The 17,894-nt window shown below is 41.9% G+C and overlaps 1 protein-coding gene across 1 annotated transcript; it reads right to left on the bottom strand.

Moving 5' to 3' along the window:
• Window positions 1–1,181: 1,181 nt before the first annotated feature.
• On the bottom strand, window positions 1,182–9,906 carry LOC120053447 (cleavage and polyadenylation specificity factor subunit 5). The gene is made up of 7 exons (XM_039000574.1): window positions 9,785–9,906; window positions 9,288–9,488; window positions 9,042–9,105; window positions 8,430–8,519; window positions 1,659–1,734; window positions 1,360–1,486; window positions 1,182–1,203 (listed from the first exon to the last, which is right to left on the bottom strand). Exons 1-7 carry the CDS (start codon window positions 9,904–9,906, stop codon window positions 1,182–1,184), a joined length of 702 nt encoding a protein of 233 aa, XP_038856502.1.
• Window positions 9,907–17,894: the final 7,988 nt, after the last annotated feature.

The following is a 17,894-nucleotide window of genomic DNA, read 5'->3' as shown; positions in this document are numbered from 1 at the left end:
ACCGAGAGACTGAAAAACAGCTTCTATCTTAAGGCCATCGGACTGTTAAATAGCCATCACTAGCCGGCTTCCACCCGGTTACGCAACCCAGCACCTTAGAGGCTGCTGCCCAATATACATAGACTTGGAATCACTGGCCACTTTAATGTTTAAATACTGTTTACTCATCTAATATGCATATACTGTATTCTATTCAATGCCACTCCGAAATCGCTCAAACTAATATTTATATATTTCTTAATTGCATTCTTTTACTTTTAGATGTGTGTATTGTTGTGAATTGTTTTTAGATACTACTGCACTGTTATAGCTAGGAACACAAGCATTTCGCTACACCTGCAATAACATCTGCTAAACATGTGTACACGACCAATAAAATGTGATTTGTTGAAATATTTTATACTAATATAAAATGCTCTAACAGATTGTTTAACATTTTTTTTTTTTTTAAAGATACGGGTCTAAATTATTGGCACCCCTGTTTTGAATACTCTAGCACCCTCCACTTGCGAGGATAACAGTATTTTTATGAGATTGGAGAACATGTTGGGAGGGATCTTGAACCATTCCTCCATACAGAATCCTTGATATCCTTCTGCTCTTATGAATATCAATGCAAAAGCATTCTATACACCACTATTGATGAAAATAGGATCATGTGTAGATAATTGGGAATAGACAAACGATTGCATTTTGTTTAGACTGGTGTGATAGCTACCCTACCATTGGTATTGAAACAGCAATATGAGAAATTGGTCAGAGGGGAAACAGTTTCTTAGTTTCATGTTTTAAAGCCATCTTTAATTGAAAATAAAAGATAACTCCTTGGTAATTCCTTAAAAAGTAATGAAAGATGACAAAGTATGTTACAATGATTAAAAAAAACAAACACTGTTCTATGTTCTAAAAACAGTCAACTCCCATCTACAAACATAGAAAATCAATACTTGTGTGACTACAAAATGTTTCATGTCACAAAGTAATAGTTCTGTAAAAGTTGACACAGAAAGATTAATACATTCTCTTATTTTCTAAACAACATCCAGATCAATATTTAAATGTGTAGTATCACTGGGGACTCTGTTTTAAGAGAAGTGTAGTGAAATCCTGCTTGCCCATTCTCTTCTGCCCAGGCTGAACTCACAGACAGTCCTTGTGTCGCCACATTCAAGTAGTAGGATTTAATTGTATATGAAGTTGAACCTGCAATACAAATAATGGTTGCATTGTGAATAGAACAACTAATCTATAATGCACATCTGTCCATCTTTAAAATGCCAGTTGTACTCTGATTTGAGTCTTATCAAGTAAGGTATTTCATATTATGGTGAATATACAGCAGTATGGTGAATACCTTACCTACTCAGCAGTTGTGGGAGACTGGATATGATTGGCCCGTAGCCTGGGGCATTGTCATACAGCTCAAACAGAGGGGCAGCCACCAGCTTCCCATAGTGCCCATAGTTCTTGGGCACTGCAAACAGTGCTGGGAGACAGACAACCGGTCAATATCCACATCCACTCAGACACACCAACTACACATCAAAATATGTTAACCTTCTTAAAGCTCTTATATACAGGTGATAACCACAGCGATCAACATCAATCAATTGATATGAACTATGTCACATTTAAACATTACAGGCTGGTCAACTTACCTTTTTCCTGCAACTGAACCAAGAAGAGCTTCTTGTGCTCTTTGGGTTTGGTAATGTGTGCTGGGATGTAGGGGTACTGTAGGTAAAACAGAAAAACCTCATTTTGAAGTCCAGTGCCTTCGGAAAGTATTCAAACCCCTTGACTTTTTCCACATTTTGTTAGGTTACAGCCTTATTCAAAACTTTATTAACCCCCCCCCCAATCAGTTTACACACAATACCCCATAATGACAAAGCAAAAATCAGTTTTTGCTAATTCATTAAAAAAAACAGAAATATTCAGACACTTCACCCAGTACTTTGTTGAGGTACCTTTGTCAGCAATTAGAGCCTCAAGTCTTGTTGGGTATGACTCCACAAGCTTGGCACACCTGTATTTGGGGAGTTTCTCCCATTCTTCTCTGCAGATCCTTTCAAGCTCTGTCAGGTTGGATGGGGAGCGTTGCTGCACAGCTATTTTCAGGTCTCTCCAGAGATGTCCGATCAGGTTCAAATCCGGGGCTCTGGCTGGGCCACTCAGAGACTTGTCCCGAAGCCACTCCTGCGTTGTCTTGGCTGTGTCCTTAGGGTCGTTGTCCTGTTGGAAGGTGAAAGGTCCTGAGCGCTCTGGACCAGGTTTTCTTTAAGTCTTTATTGAAGACTCATCTCTTCAGTAGGTCCTATGATTGAGTATAGTCTGGCCCAGGAGTGTGAAGGTGAACGGAAAGGCACTGGAGCAACAAACCGCTCTTGCTGTCTCTGCCTGGCCGGTTCCCCTCTCTCCACTGCCTCTAACCCTATTACAGGGGCTGAGTCACTGGCTTACTGGTGCTCTTCCATGCCGTCCCTAGGAGGGGTGCGTCACTGACGTGATCTTCCTGTCTGGGTTGGCGCCCCCCCCTTGGGTTGTGCTGTGGCGGAGATCTTTGTGGGCTATACTCGGCCTTGTCTCAGGATGGTAAATTGGTGGTGTGGGGGCTGTGCTTTGGCAAAGTGGGTGGGGTTATATCCTGCCTGTTTGGCCCTGTCCGGGGGTATCGTCGGATGGGGCCACAGTGTCTCCCGACCACTCCTGTCTCAGCCTCCAGTATTTATGCTGCAGTAGTTTGCGTCGGGGGGCTAGGGTCAGTCTGTTATATCTGGAGTATTTCTCCTGTCTTATCCGGTGTCCTGTGTGAATTGAAGTACGCTTTCTCTAATTATCTCTCTTTCTTTCTCTCCCTCTCGGAGGACCTGAGCCCTAGGACTACCTGGCCTGATGACTCCTTGCTGTCCCCAGTCCACCTGGCCTTGCTGCTGCTCCAGTTTCAACTGTTCTGCGGCTATGGAACCCTGACCTGTTCACCGGACGTGCTACCTGTCCCAGACGTGCTGTTTTCAACTCTCTAGAGACAGCAGAAGCGGTAGAGATACTCTGAATGATCAGCTATGAAAAGCCAACTGACATTTACTCCTGAGGTGCTGACCTGTTGCACCCTCGACAACCCCTGTGATTATTATTATTTGACCCTGCTGGTCATCTATGAACATTTGAACATCTTAGCCATGTTCTGTTATAATCTGCACCCGGCACAGACAGAATAGGACTGGCCACCCCTCATAGCCTGGTAACTCTGTAGGTTTCTTCCTAGGTTCTGGCCTTTCTAGGGAGTTTTTCCTAGCCACCGTGCTTCTACACCTGCATTGCTTGCTGTTTGGGGTTTTAGGCTGGGTTTCTGTACAGCACTTTGAGATATCAGCCGATGTAAGAAGGGCTTTATAAATAAATTTGATTTCGTCAAGGATCTCTGTACTTTGCTCCGTTCATCTTTGCCTCGATCCTGACTAGTCTCCCAGTCCTTGGCGCTGAAAAACATCCCCACAGCTTCACGGTAGGGATAGTGCCAGGTTTCCTCCAGACATGACACTCGGCATTCAGGCCAAAGAGTTGAATCTTGGTTTCATCAGACCAGAGAATCTTGTTTCTCATGGTCAAAGTCTTTAGGTGCCTTTTGGCAAACTCCAAGCAGGCTGTCATTTGCCTTTTACTGTGGAGTGTCTTCCGTCTGGCCACTACCATAAAAGCCTGATTGGGGGAGTGCTGCAGAGATGGTAGTCCTTCTGGAAGGTTCTCCCACCTCCAAAGCTCTGTCAGAGTGACCATTGGGTTCTTGGTCACCTCCCTGACTAAGGCCCTTCCACCCCGATTGCGCAGTTTGGCCAGGCAGCCAGCTCTAGGAAGAGTCTTGGTGGTTCCAAACTTCTTCCATTTATATCATGTCCAATCAATTGAATGTACTACAGGTGGACTCCAATCAAGGTGTAGAAACATCTCAAGGATGATCAATGGAAACAGGATGCACCGGAGCTCAATTTCAAGTCTCATAGCAAAGGGTCTGAATACTTATGTAAATATGTATTTTTGTAATATTTTTTTTAGTTGCTAGGATTTTTCTTAATACATTTTAGAATAAGGCTGTAACGTAGCGCAAGTAAAAGGATCTGAATACTTTCAGAAGGCACTGTATTCAAATTCAAAAGTCAAGCATAAGTGTGAAAGCCAATGAAATATAAAGAGACCTGGGACAGGTCAGGTGACTCCTCTGAGAACTATAGTATGAACCATGGGTTCGTTAAGAGGTCCCTGCATACTTCCCTTCCAAAACAGTTTGTGCATATATTATGACAACATTTTCTGACGTTTTTGTTTGTTTTGGCCTTCAGCATGGTTTTTTTGGGCTGTTAGTCACCACTTTTTTGGAGGGTAAGCCGAAGTCGGTAGCCCCTTCGTCGGTGATTGGTCAACAGTAGGGATTCTTCAATTTAGTGTTTGTTGTCATTCAACGAGTGACTAATCATTTTCATGCACATTTTTCCACTTGAGAAATACGGCACCAAACATCTTTGATGTAAAATTGTACAACTAAGATATCCTCAGCCAAAACGTCAAAGTTAATGACAGATTTCTTGAGTTAACCTCTCTCGACAACAGCCAGTGAAATTGCAGGGCGCCAAATTCAAAACAGAAATCACATAATTAAAATTCCTCAAACATACAAGTATTATCCACCATTTTAAAAGATAAACTTCTTGTAAATCCAACCACAGTGTCCGATTTCAAAAAGGCTTTACTGCGAAAGCACACCAAACGATTATGTTAGGTCTGTACCTAGTCACAGAAAAACACAGCCATTTTTACAGCCAAAGAGAGGAGTCACAAAAAGCACAAATAGAGATAAAATTAATTACTAACCTTTGATGATCTTCATCAGATGACACTCATAGGACTTCATGTTACACAATACATGTATGTTTCGTTCAGTAAAGTTCATATTTATATCCAAAAATCTTATTTTACATTGCCGTGTTAGATTCAGTAGTTCCAAAACATGCAGTGATATTGCAGAGAGCCACATGAATTCACAGAAATACTCATAATAAATGTTGATGAAAATACAGCTATTATACATGAAACTTTAGATACACTTCTCCTTAATGCAACCGCTGCGTCAGATTTAAAAAAACTTTACGGAAAAAGCATAATCTGAGAACGGCGCTCAGATCCCAGACCAGCCAGAGAAATATGCGCCATGTTGGGTAGTCAACATTATTCATATTATTCATATATAAATATTCACTTACCTTTGATGATCTTCATCAGAATACACTCCCAGGAATCGCAGTTCCACAATAAATGCTTGTTTTGTTCGATAGTGTCCATAATATATGTCCATTTATGTCCAATAGCTTCTTTTGTTAGGGCGTTTGGTAAACAATCCAAAAGCGCGATCTGGTCGATTCGGACGAAACGTTCAAAAAGTTATATTACAGGTCGAAGAAACTTGTCAAACTAAGTATAGAATCAATCTTTAGGATGTTTTTATCATAAAAGTTCAATACAGTTCCAACCGGAGAATTCCATTGTCTGTAGAAATTCCATTGTCTGTAGAATTGCCATGGAACGAGAGCAACCTCTCAAGTGAAAGCTCGTGACTGAGAACGAGGCTGTAGGCAGACCCCTTAGTAAAACATCTCCCATCTGGTCCCCCTTCACATGAGCAGCCTGAAACCACATTCTAAAGACGGTTGACATCTAGTGGAAGCCTTAGGAAGTGTAAAATAACCCATATCCCCTCAGTGTATTCAATAGGGGTGAGTTCAAAAACTACAAACCTCAGATTTCCCACTTCCTGTTTGGATTTTTTCTCAGGTTTTTGCCTGCTATATGAGTTCTGTTATACTCACAGACATCATTCAAACAGTTTTAGAAACTTCAGAGTGTTTTCTATCCAATACTAATAATAATATGCATATATTAGCATCTGGCAATGAGTAGGAGGCAGTTCACTCTGGGCATGCTATTCATCCAAAACTGAAAATGCTGCCCCCTATCCCAAACAAGTTAAACATGGAATTATAGATATACTTCTCCTTAATGCAACCGATGAGTCAGGTTTCAAATGCTTTACGGCGAAAGCACACTTTGCGATTATTTTAGGTCAGCTCCTAGCCACAGAAACCCATACAGCCATTTTCCAAACAAGAAGAGGTGTCACAAAAGTCAGAAATAGCATTCAAATGAATCCCTTACCTTTGATGATCTTCATCTGGTGGCACTCCCAGGTCTCCATGTTAGACAAATGTTTGTTTTGTTTGATAATGTCCCTCTTCATGCCCAATTCTCGTTTTGTCCAGTAATCCGAATGCAGAAGGCGCGTGCACTAATTCCAAACGAAAAGTTTTAAAAAAGTACAATAAAAGTTAGTAGAAACATGCCAAACGATGTTTAAAGTCATTCCTCTGGTTGTTTTTGTCATAAATAATCAATAATATTTCAACCGGACAAAAGCTTCGTCAATAGGAAAGGAGAAACAAGAAAGGCGCGTTCACGATCAGACGCATGGCTGATGAATGGAAATTTCCACTGGCCACTGATTGAAAGTGCTGTATCTCCCTCATTTTTCAGAGTAAAAGCCTGAAACAATGCCTAAAGACTGGTCACATGTTGAGGAAGCCACAGAGCTTGTGAACTGGGTCCTAAGTCTTTGTATGGTGGATAGGCTTACAATGGAAAACAGCCTTTCAAAATAATAGTACTTCCTGGTTGGATTTTCCTTGGGTTTTCGCCTGCCATATCAGTTCTGTTATACTCACAGACATTATTTTAACAGTTTTGGAAACTTTAGAGTGTTTTCTATCCAAATCTACTAATTATATGCATATCCTATCTTCTGGGCATGAGTAGCAGGCAGTTTAATTTGGGCACGCTTTTCATCCAAAATTCCGAATGCTGCCCCCTACCCAAGTGAAGTTAACTTATATTAATTCTTTCTATTTTTAGGTATACTGGCTGCGGCGTCTCAAGATGGACAAAGTACCATTGCCGCTTTTTTCTAGTTTTTCAACTGAAGGTCTTAACCTCTCTTGGGTACGTGAGACGTTAGCGTCCCACCTCTTCAACAGCTAGTGAAACTGCTGGGCGCCAAATTCAAATACATAAATACTCATTATAAAAATTCAGAAAACAAAACATATTTTACATAGGTTTAAAGATTAACTTCTTGTGAATCGAACCACGGTGTCAGATTTTTAAAATGCTTTACGGCGAAAGCATACCGTACGATTATTTGAGAACATAGCCCAGCAGACAAATCATTACAAACAGTAACCAGCCAAGTAGAAGAGTTACACAAGTCAGAAATAGAGATAAAATTAATCCCTTACCTTTGACGATCTTCATATGGTTGCACTCAGCAGACATTCATTTACTCAATACATTTTCCTTTTGTTCGATAAAGTCTCTTTATATCCAAAAACCTCCGTTTTGGTCGCGTGTTTTCTTCAATAATCCACAGGCTCAAACGCAGTCAAAACAGGCAGACAAAAAAATCCAAATTTTATCCGTAAAGTTCATAGAAACATGTCAAACGATGTTTATATTCAATCCTCAGTTTGTTTTTAGCCTAAATAATCGATAATATTTCAACCGGACAATAACGTAGTCAATATAAAAGGTAAACAAGAAAGGCACTCTCTCGGTCGTGCTCATGAAAAAGCTCTGTGACACTTTAGGGTCCACTCATTTAGACTGCTCTTACTTCCTCATTTTTCAGAATACAAGCCTGAAACTATTTCTAAAGACTGTTGACATCTAGTGGAAGGCATAGGAACTGCAATTTGAGACCTAAGTCAATGGATACTGTTATGGCATTGAATAGAAAACTACAAAACCAAACAAAAATCCTACTTCCTGAATGGATTTTTCTCAGGTTTTCACCTGCCAAATCAGTTCTGTTATACTCACAGACACTATTTTAACAGTTTTGGAAACTTTAGAGTGTTTTCTATCCAAATCTACCAGTTATATGCATATCATATCTTCTGGGCCCGAGAAGCAGGCAGTTTAATTTGGGCATGCTTTTCATCCAAAATTCCGAATGCTGCCCCCTACCCTAGAGAAGTTAAGGGAGTATGTGAGTGTAACAGTATAACTTTAGTCCGTCCCCTCGCCCCGACCCGGGCGCGAACCAGGGACCCTCTGCACACATCAACAACAGTCACCCACGAAGCATCGTTACCCATCGCTCCACAAAAGCCACGGCCCTTGCAGAGCAAGGGGAACCACTACTTCAAGGTCTCAGAGCAAGTGGCGTCACCGATTGAAAGGCTATTAGCGCGCACCACCGCTAACTAGCTAGCCATTTCACATCCGTTACACGAGCACACTCGTTTGGTCCGCCTAGCCAGCCGAACCGAAGCATGCTGAGGCCTTTCGCGTAACAGGACAGGAAGGATAACTCCTTGGTAACCCACCTGTGGGGGCTCAAAGTTGGGTCTCCACCAGTTTCCAATAGAGTCATCGATCACCCAGTCCTGCTTCACTCCATCCTGCCGCCCCAGGATCTGGACGTGGGAAAAACACATATGTTAAACTAAAATCAAGTTTCAGTATGACAACTATGTATGCTATGTCAGCAAATAATTATCCAGTAGACAAGCAAATGGGAAGTCTAGGTAGTCATGCTATGGTTAACCAGCTCAAATGAAACTGAAATAATCAGCTGCTTCATCTGCCTTGGAATCCATCACTCTTGTAGTTTTACTGTGTGATGGGATTTTTTCTCCTCAATTTCTGATCAATGTTACCATTCAATAGTGCTCAACATGAGACATTTTGAAAAGTACGTAACCCTTTACCTAGAATGGTCTGCAGTGTGATGTCAAAGTGGTTCTATTGTCCATTGTTGCCAGTGATAAGCCACTTCCATCTTGTCAGAGCTGACCAATTGTTTCCAACCTCTATGCCACTCCCAGTTTTCCACCAAAGTAAATGGAATGGTTTTGATGTCACTAATCAAACCTTTCCAGATGATCAGGTCACGTTTCATGATACTAATCTGAATGAAGACCATGTTGCCTGCCTACCTCTGTCATCAATCGCTTCAGTCCTTCCACTTCGTCCTCCCCTGCATTCAATTCTCCACCAGGACTGCACACAATTAAGTTTCAAAAATACAGTTGGGGGCACTTTTTGTTGACTTTAAAATTAGACTATATGCTCCTGCCAGTTAGAGAGGTGTCAAGCTTTTCCTTGTAAATGCTTAGTTGCTTACACATTAGTAACTGGCACCATGCAACATTGTTGCAGAGGTGGGATGAGAACCAACTCACAGTTTGAAAAAGGTTGTCCCCAACTGCAGTAGTAGAACGTGTGGTAGCCTGTGCTCGTGTACGATCAGAACACCCTCCACTGCCCGCCTCATGCCTATTTTTTCGAACTCCTCGCGCATCCTCTGGAACCGAGCCGCCACCGAGCTATCCTTCTCGTAGAGAGGTTCCTTTGTACCAAACGTGTAATTCGTGAGGGGATATCTGAGAGGGCCAATCCCAATAAAATGTTAGCAGCTTAGTTAGGTAAACTCTTAATGTGTTTGCATGCTATGTAACTAACTAGCTACGTAATTGTGTATATTGTACAATAATTAGGCTTTACTCCACAAGTAACGTTAGGGAATGTTTTTTGTGTTTGCAACATGTAAGAGCACTGTGTGTCGTAACTAACTAGGTGGGCCTATAGCTAACTAGTTAAAAACCCAACACCGAAAATGACATTCCGCTATCTAGTTAGACAGTTAAATAACAATTGCACTTCATAGCTAGCGACGTACAAGTTGATGGTTTTCTCCAGCGTGAGAGGTTTGGAAGGCGGGCTGATGTATTTGTTTTCGAACTGGTTCAGTCCACGGCGTGGCCAACCAGTTGAAGGTCGGTTGGGAGGTACAACCGACATCGTTCCACCAAATAAGCAGGATACACCTGTCAAAATCAAAAACAGGAATGAAGAGAAAACATTAGATAACTGATCCAAAATTCAGCACACTACTCTTTCCGCAAAAAAACATATATCTCCGGTGTTCTCCCGCCTGCCAGAATCCCCCTTCGCGTGAACACGCACGCACTCAATTCTTCATTGCTGCGACTTGCTTGAACCCGCACGCACTCCAATTCTTCATTGCTGCGATTTACTTGGTAGTTAAGATATCTGATCACGTTAGGCTGCGTTTCATTTTATATATCGGTTTGATCGCGGGGGATGCACTAGTAATGTCTTCAGTTTTAAGTGTGGATATTTGTTTCAAGTGTATTAGTCTATATATCTTTGCCAAAATTCGTCATCTCTTCCATGTCATATTCGACTAGTAGTTCTGAAATGTTTATTGTTTGCCAACATTTTATTCCCTCCTCTATGTTTAATATAACACACATACATGAATTATTAATTTCGGTTGACTATCCTGACGAGAAGTTTGTTCTATAGAAAGTATTTGACTCTGATGTGTGCCACAGAAAGTATTGACTAGCCACAAAATTAATTCTTGCCTGCCAAAGTTCTCCCCCCCTTCTATCTTGGGACAGCAAGGCCTGGCACACTTCAGAATAATTTTTGGTGACCCATCATGCCATCTGATGTGTGCCACAGGAAGTATTAGACTCTAGTCACAAAAGGAAGTGGTTATTTCAGCAATAATAGTTTTCAGAGCCCTCTACTGTTCTCTCTACCCATCCCTCAATCCCGCATCCCATCGTGCTTTTCCCTCTCATGGCTTTTCCTACATTTTTTTTTACACTTTTTCTGTTTCAGTTTTTAAGAGTGTAGGTACAGTAGCAATAATAAAATAGCAATAACAATAATAAATCTAAAATTTGTACTCTGGGCGAAAAAGAAAGTTCAAATATACAAGTCAACATGAGTGCATGTATCCATAATCATGTTGAGTGCAAAAAAATAAATCAATGTATAATAATAAAATAAGCAAAACTATGACTGAATGTACCTCCATGAAGAATAACCTCCCCAATAGGTCCCTTCGCCCTCAATAGGACACCCCCAACACCTCCACCTTTTATTTAATTTTTATTTCACCTTTATTTAACCAGGTAGGCTAGTTGAGAACAAGTCCTCATTTGCAATTGCGACCTGGCCAAGATAAAGCATAGCAATTCGACACATACAACAACATAGAGTTACACTTGGAATAAACAAAACATACAGTCAATAATACAGTAGAAAAAAGAAAACAAAAAGTCTATATACAGTGAGTGCAAATGAGGTAAGATAAGGAAGGTAAGGCAATAAATAGGCCATGGTGGCGAAGTAATTAGAATATGGCAATTAAACACTGAAATGGTAGATGTGCAGAAGATGAATGTGCAAGAAGAGATACTGGGGTGAAAAGGAGCAAGATAAATAAATAAATACAGTATGGGGATGAAGTAGATAGATGGGCTGTTTACAGATGGGCTATGTACAGGTGCAGTGATCTGTGAGCTGCTCTGACAGCTGGTGCTTAAAGCTAGTGAGGGAGATATGAGTCTCCAGCTTCAGTGATTTTTGTAGTTCGTTCCAGTCATTGGCAGCAGAGAACTGAGAGGCGGCCAAAGGAGGAATTGGCTTTGGGGGTGACCAGTGAGATATACCTGCTGGAGCGCGTGCTACGAGTGGGTGCTGCTATGGTGACCAGTGAGATGAGATAAGGTGGGGCTTTACCTAGCAGAGACTTGTAGATGACCTGTAGCCAGTGGGTTTGGTGACGAGTATATAGCGAGGGCCAGCCAACGAGAGTGTACAGGTCGCAGTGGTTGGTAGTTTATGGGGCTTTGGTGACAAAACGGATGGCACTGTGATAGACTGCGTCCAATTTGATGAGTAGAGTGTTGGAGGCTATTTTATAGATGACATCGCCAAAGTCGAGGATCGGTAGGATGGTCAGTTTTACGAGGGTATGTTTGGCAGCATGAGTGAAGGAGGCTTTGTTGCGATATAGGAAGCCGATTCTAGATTTAATTTTGGATTGGAGATGCTTAATGTGAGTCTGGAAGGAGAGTTTACAGTCTAACCAGACACCTAGGTATTTGTAGTTGTCCACGTATTCTAAGTCAGAGCCGTCCAGAGTAGTGATGCTGGACGGGCGGGTAGGTGCAGGCAGTGACTGATTGAATAGCATGCATTTAGTTTTACTTGCATTTAAGAGCAGTTGGAGGCCACGGAAGGAGAGTTGTATGGCATTGAAGCTCGTCTGGAGGTTAGTTAACACAGTGTCCAAAGAGGGGCCAGAAGTATACAGAATGGTGTCGTCTGCGTAGAGGTGGATCAGAGAATCACCAGCAGCAAGAGCAACATCATTGATGTATACAGAGAAGAGAGTCGGCCCGAGAATTGAACCCTGTGGCACCCCCATAGAGACTGCCAGAGGTCCGGACAACAGGCCCTCCGATTTGACACACTGAACTCTTATCAGAGAAGTAGTTGGTAAACCAGGCGAGGCAATCATTTGAGAAACCAAGGCTGTCGAGTCTGCCAATAAGAATGTGGTGATTGACAGAGTCGAAAGCCTTGGCCAGGTTGATGAATACGGCTGCACAGTAATGTCTCTTATCGATGGCGGTTATGATATCGTTTTGGACCTTGAACGTGGCTGAGGTGCACCCATGACCAGCTCTGAAACCAGATTGCATAGCGGAGAAGGTACGGTGGGATTCAAAATGGTTGGTAATCTGTTTGTTAACTTGGCTTTCGAAGACCTTGGAAAGACAGGGTAGGATAGATATAGGTCTGTAGCAGTTTGGGTCTAGAGTGTCACCCTCTTTGAAGATTGGGATGACCGCGGCAGCTTTCCAATCTTTGGGAATCTCAGACGATACGAAAGAGAGGTTGAACAGGCTAGTAATAGGGGTTGCAACAATTTCGGCAGATCATTTTAAAAAGAGAGGGTCCAGATTGTCTAGCCCGGCTGATTTGTATGAGTCCAGATTTTGCACATCTTTCAGAACATCAGCTATCTGGATTTGGGTGAAGGAGAAATGGTGGGGGCTTGGGCGGGTTGCTGTGGAGGGTGCAGGGCAGTTGACCGGGGTAGGGGTAGCCAGGTGGAAAGCACGGTCAGCCAAGGAGAAATGCTTATTGAAATTCTCAATTATAGTGGATTTATCGGTGGTAACAGTGTTTCCTAGCCTCAGAGCAGTGGGCAGCTGGGAGGAGGTGCTCTTATTCTCCATGGACTTTACAGTGTCCCAAAACTTTTTTGAGTTTGTGCCTCAGGATGCAAATTTCTGTTTGAAAAAGCTAGCCTCAAGCTAGCTAACCTAACTGCCTGTGTATATTTGTTCCTAAGTTCCCTGAAAAGTTGCATATCACGGGGGCTATTCGATGCTAATGCAGAACGCCATAGGATGTTTTTGTGTTGGTTAAGGGCAGACAGGTCTGGAGTGAACCAAGGACTATATCTTTTCCTAGTTCTAAATTTTTTGAATGGGGCATGCTTATTTAAGATGGTGAGGAAGGCACTTTTAAAGAATAACCAGGCATCCTCTACTGACGGTTTGAGGTCAATGTCATTCCAGGATACCCCGGCCAGGTCGATTAGAAAGGCCTGTTCGCAGAAATGTTTTAGGGAGCGTTTGACAGTGATGAGGGGTGGTCGTTTGATCGCAGACCCATTACGGATGCAGGCAATGAGGCAGTGATCGCTGAGATCTTGATTGAAAACAGCAGAGGTGTATTTGGAGGGCGAGTTAGTTAGGATGACATCTATGAGGGTGCCCATGTTTACGGATTTGGGGTTGTACCCGGTAGGTTCATTGATCATTTATGTGAGATTGAGGGCATCAAGCTTAGATTGTAGGATGGCCGGGGGGTTAAGCATGTCCCAGTTTAGGTCACCTAGTAGCACGAGTTTAGAAGATAGATGGGGGGCAATCAATTCACATATGATGTTGAGGGCACTGCTGAGGGCAGAGGGTGGTCTATAGCAAGCGGCAACAGTGAGAGACTTGTTTCTGGAAAGGTGAATTTTTAGAAGTAGAAGCTCAAATTGTTTTAGTACAGACCTGGATAGTAAGACAGAACTCTGCAGGCTATCTCTGCAGTAGATTGCAACACCGTCCCCTTTGGGAGTTCTATCTTGGCGGAAAATGTTATAGTTAGGGATGGAGATTTCATTTTTTTTTGTGGTTTTCCTAAGCCAGGATTCAGACACGGCTAAGACATCCGGGTTGGCAGAGTGTGCTAAAGCAGTGAGTAAAACAAACTTAGGGAGTAGGCTTCTAATGTTAACATGCATGAAACCAAGGCATTTACGGTTACAGAAGTCAACAAATGAGAGCACCTGGGGAGTGGGAGTGGAGCTAGCCACTGCAGGACCTGGATTAACCTCTACATCACCAGAGGAACAGAGGAGAAGTAGGATAAGGGTACGGCTAAAGGCTATACGAACTGGCCGTCTAGCACGTTCGGAACAGAGAGTAAAAGGAGCAGGTTTCTGGGCACGATAGCATAGATTCAAGGCATAGTGTACAGACAAAGGTAAGGTAGGATGTGAGTAAACGTAGGACGTGAGGTAAACGTGAGGTAAACGTAGGCATTGAGTAATGATGAGAGAGATATATTCTCTAGAGACGTTTAAACCAGGTGATGTCATCGCATATGTAGGAGGTGGAACAACATGGTTGGTTAAGGCATATTGAGCAGGGCTAGAGGCTCTACAGTGAAATAAGACACCTCGACCATCCCCATCCCCATCAACCTCCCCCCACCCCCACCCCTCAACCACAAAACACAATAATGATAATAATAATAGAAATTAAAATAAAAAATATATATATACCAAGATATATATACACATACATGTACAGTACATATACATAAAAATATTCACAGGACACTCGATTTATCTATTTTCCTACATCAGATATGCAGGTGACATTTCCACCTGGATGACAGCACATAAATCAGCAAGACGGATATGCTCTTCATCTGAGGGAATGCCTGCCCATACACAGATGATAAATAATCAGAGATGATCACATGTCATTTACATTCCAGCCCTTGTCAGCTCCAGATTTGACTACTTAAACTCACACCCTGCTGGAATCCCTGCATTCTCAGATTACCCTCTGTTATTAATCTCTATATTGTAATCAATAGAGTCTCTTCTGAACAGTTGATGATGAGATGTGTCTGTTACTTGAACTCTGAAGCATTTATTTGGGTTGCAATTTCTGAGGCTGGTAACTCTAATGAACTTATCCTCTGATGCAGAGGTAACTCTGGGTCATCCTTTCCTGTGGGGGTCCTCATGAGAGCCAGTTTCATCATAGCGCTTGATGGTTTTTGCGACTGCACTTGAAGAAACTTTCAAAGTTCTTGAAATGTTCCTCATTGACTGACTTTCATGTCTTAAAGCAATGATTAACTGTCGCTTCTCTTTGCTTATTTGAGCTGTTCTTGCCATAATATGGACTTGGTCTTTTACCAAATAGGGCTATCTTCTGTATACCACCCCTACCTTGTCACAACACAACTGATTGTCTCAAAAGCATTAAGAAGGAAAGAAATTCCACAAATTAACTTTTAACAAGGCACACCTTTTTATTGAAAGGCATTCCAGGTGGCTACCTCATGAAGCTGGTTGAGAGAATGCCAAGAGTGTGCAAAGCTGTCATCAAGGCAAAGGGTGGCTACTTTGAAGAATCTAAAATCTAAAATATATTTGGATTTGTTTAACCCTTTTTTTGGTTACTACATGATTCCATATGTGTTATTTCATAGTTTTGATAACTTCACTATTATTCTACAAACTGGTACTGCATATACACAAAGTTGTATATATGATATATGACCGGGATTGCAAGTCGGGGACTTATTTCCATTGAGGTCTCTATTTTTTTAACCATAAATACATATACAATTACATAGATACAGACACATTACAGAGATAGAGACAATCCCCATCCCCATGGGCTGTTGGTGAACCGTAATGTGCAGGCATAATCAGTGATACTGGAGTAGCATACTTACCAGAGTCTTAAAGGGTGTCTAGGTTTCCATCCAATTGTTTCCATCAAAAGATTTTCATGTGAATATTCTAAAATCTTCACTAAAACCTCACGGTTCAGCTGTCAGAGATTTAAAGACTAAATATATCAGGGCACTGCATGCAAAGGCCTATCAGCTTAGGTGTCCACTGTATGATTATCATATCTCAATATATGAAAATATATGTATACAGTGCCTTCAGAAAGTATACATACCCCTTGACATTTTCTACATTTTGTTACGTTACAGCCTTATTCTAAAATTGATTAAATAAAAAGAAATCCTCAACAATCTACAGCCAATACCCCAAAATGACAAAGCAAGAACAGGTTTTTAGAATTTTTGCAAAGGTATTAAAAATAAAAAACAGAAATACCTTACCTATGAGACTCGAAATTGAGCTCAGGTGCATCCTGTTTCCATTGATCATCCTTGAGATGTTTCTACAACTTAATTGGAGTCCACCTGTGGTGAATTCAATTGATTGGACATGATTTGAAAAGGAACACACCTGTCTATATAAGGTCCCACAGTTGATAGTGCATGTCAGAGCAAAAACCAAGCCATGAGGTCGAAGGAATTGTCCATAGAGCTCCGAGACACAATTGGGTCAAGGCACAGATCTGGGGAAGGGTACGAAAACATTTCTACAGCATTGAAGGTCCCCAAGAACACAGTGGCCTCCATCATTCTTAAATGGAAGAAGTTTAGAACCACCAAGACTTTTCCTAGAGCTGGCCGACTGGCCAAACTGAGCAATCAGGGGTGAAGGGCCTTGGTCAGGGAGGTCACTCTGACAGAGCTCTAGAGTTCCTCTGTGGAGATGGGAGAACCTTCCAGAAGGACAACCATCTCTGCAGCACTCCCCCAATCAGGCTTTTATAGTAGAGTGGTCAGACGGAAGCCACTCCTCAGTAAAAAGGCACATGACAGCCCGCTTGGACCAAAAGGGACCACCTTTGCTATGAAGCCCCTAAATAAGATCTGGTGCAACCAACTAGCTTCAGAAGTCACATAATTAGTTAAATAAATTCCACCTCTGTACAATCTAAGCGTCACATGATCTGTCACATGATCTCAGTGTATCTACACCTGTTCTGAAAGGCCCCAGAGTCTGCAACAACACTAAGCAAGGGGCACCACCAAGCAAGCGGCATCATGAAAACCAAGGAGCTCTCCGAACAGGTCAGGGACAAAGTTGTGGAGAAGTACAGATCAGGGTTGCGTTATAAAAAAATATCAGAAACTTTGAACATCCCACGGAGCACCATTAAAACTTCACTAGGGTAGGGGGCAGCATTCGGAATTTTGGATGAAATGCATGCCTAATTTAAACTGCCTGCTTCTCGGGCCCAGAAGTTATGATATGCATATAACTGGTAGATTGGATAGAAAACACTCTAAAGTTTCCAAAACTGTTAAAATAGTGTCTGTGAGTGTAACAGAACTGATTTGGCAGGCAAAAACCTGAGAAAAATCCATTCAGGAAGTAGTTTTTTTTGTTGGTTTTGTAGTTTTCTATTCAATGCCATAACAGTATCCATTAACTTAGGACTCAAACTGCAGTTTCTATGCCTTCCACTAGATGTCAACAGTCTTTAGAAATAGTTTCAGGCTTGTATTCTGAAAAATGAGGGAATAAGAGCATTCGGAATGACTGGACGCTAAAGTGTCGCAGAGCTTTTTCATGCGCTCGACAGAGAGAGAGCAATTCTTGTTTACCTTTTAAATTGACGACGTTATTGTCCGGTTGAAATATTATCGATTATTTAGGCTGAAAACAACCTGAGGATTGAATATAAACATCGTTTGACATGTTTCTATGAACTTTACGGATACAATTTTGATTTTTTTGTCTTCCTGTTTTGACTGCGTTTGAGCCTGTGGATTACTGAAGAAAACGC

Source organism: Salvelinus namaycush, chromosome 9 (assembly GCF_016432855.1).
Source record: "Salvelinus namaycush isolate Seneca chromosome 9, SaNama_1.0, whole genome shotgun sequence".
In the NCBI taxonomy this organism is placed as follows: domain Eukaryota; kingdom Metazoa; phylum Chordata; class Actinopteri; order Salmoniformes; family Salmonidae; genus Salvelinus; species Salvelinus namaycush.
The sequence above is the reverse complement of the archived record's forward strand: the minus strand, read 5'-3'. Positions and strand labels throughout refer to the sequence as shown.

What these genes read in the sequence shown, in the direction of transcription:
- LOC120053447 (XM_039000574.1), bottom strand. Translation starts at nt 9,906, where the DNA reads ATGTCGGTTGTACCTCCCAACCGACCTTCAACTGGTTGGCCACGCCGT. An exon ending in GGGACAACCTTTTTCAAACT is followed by an intron (nt 9,106 to 9,287) that starts GTGAGTTGGTTC and finishes AATTGTGTGCAG; the next exon opens with TCCTGGTGGAGAATTGAATG. An exon ending in TGAAGCGATTGATGACAGAG is followed by an intron (nt 8,520 to 9,041) that starts GTAGGCAGGCAA and finishes TCCCACGTCCAG; the next exon opens with ATCCTGGGGCGGCAGGATGG.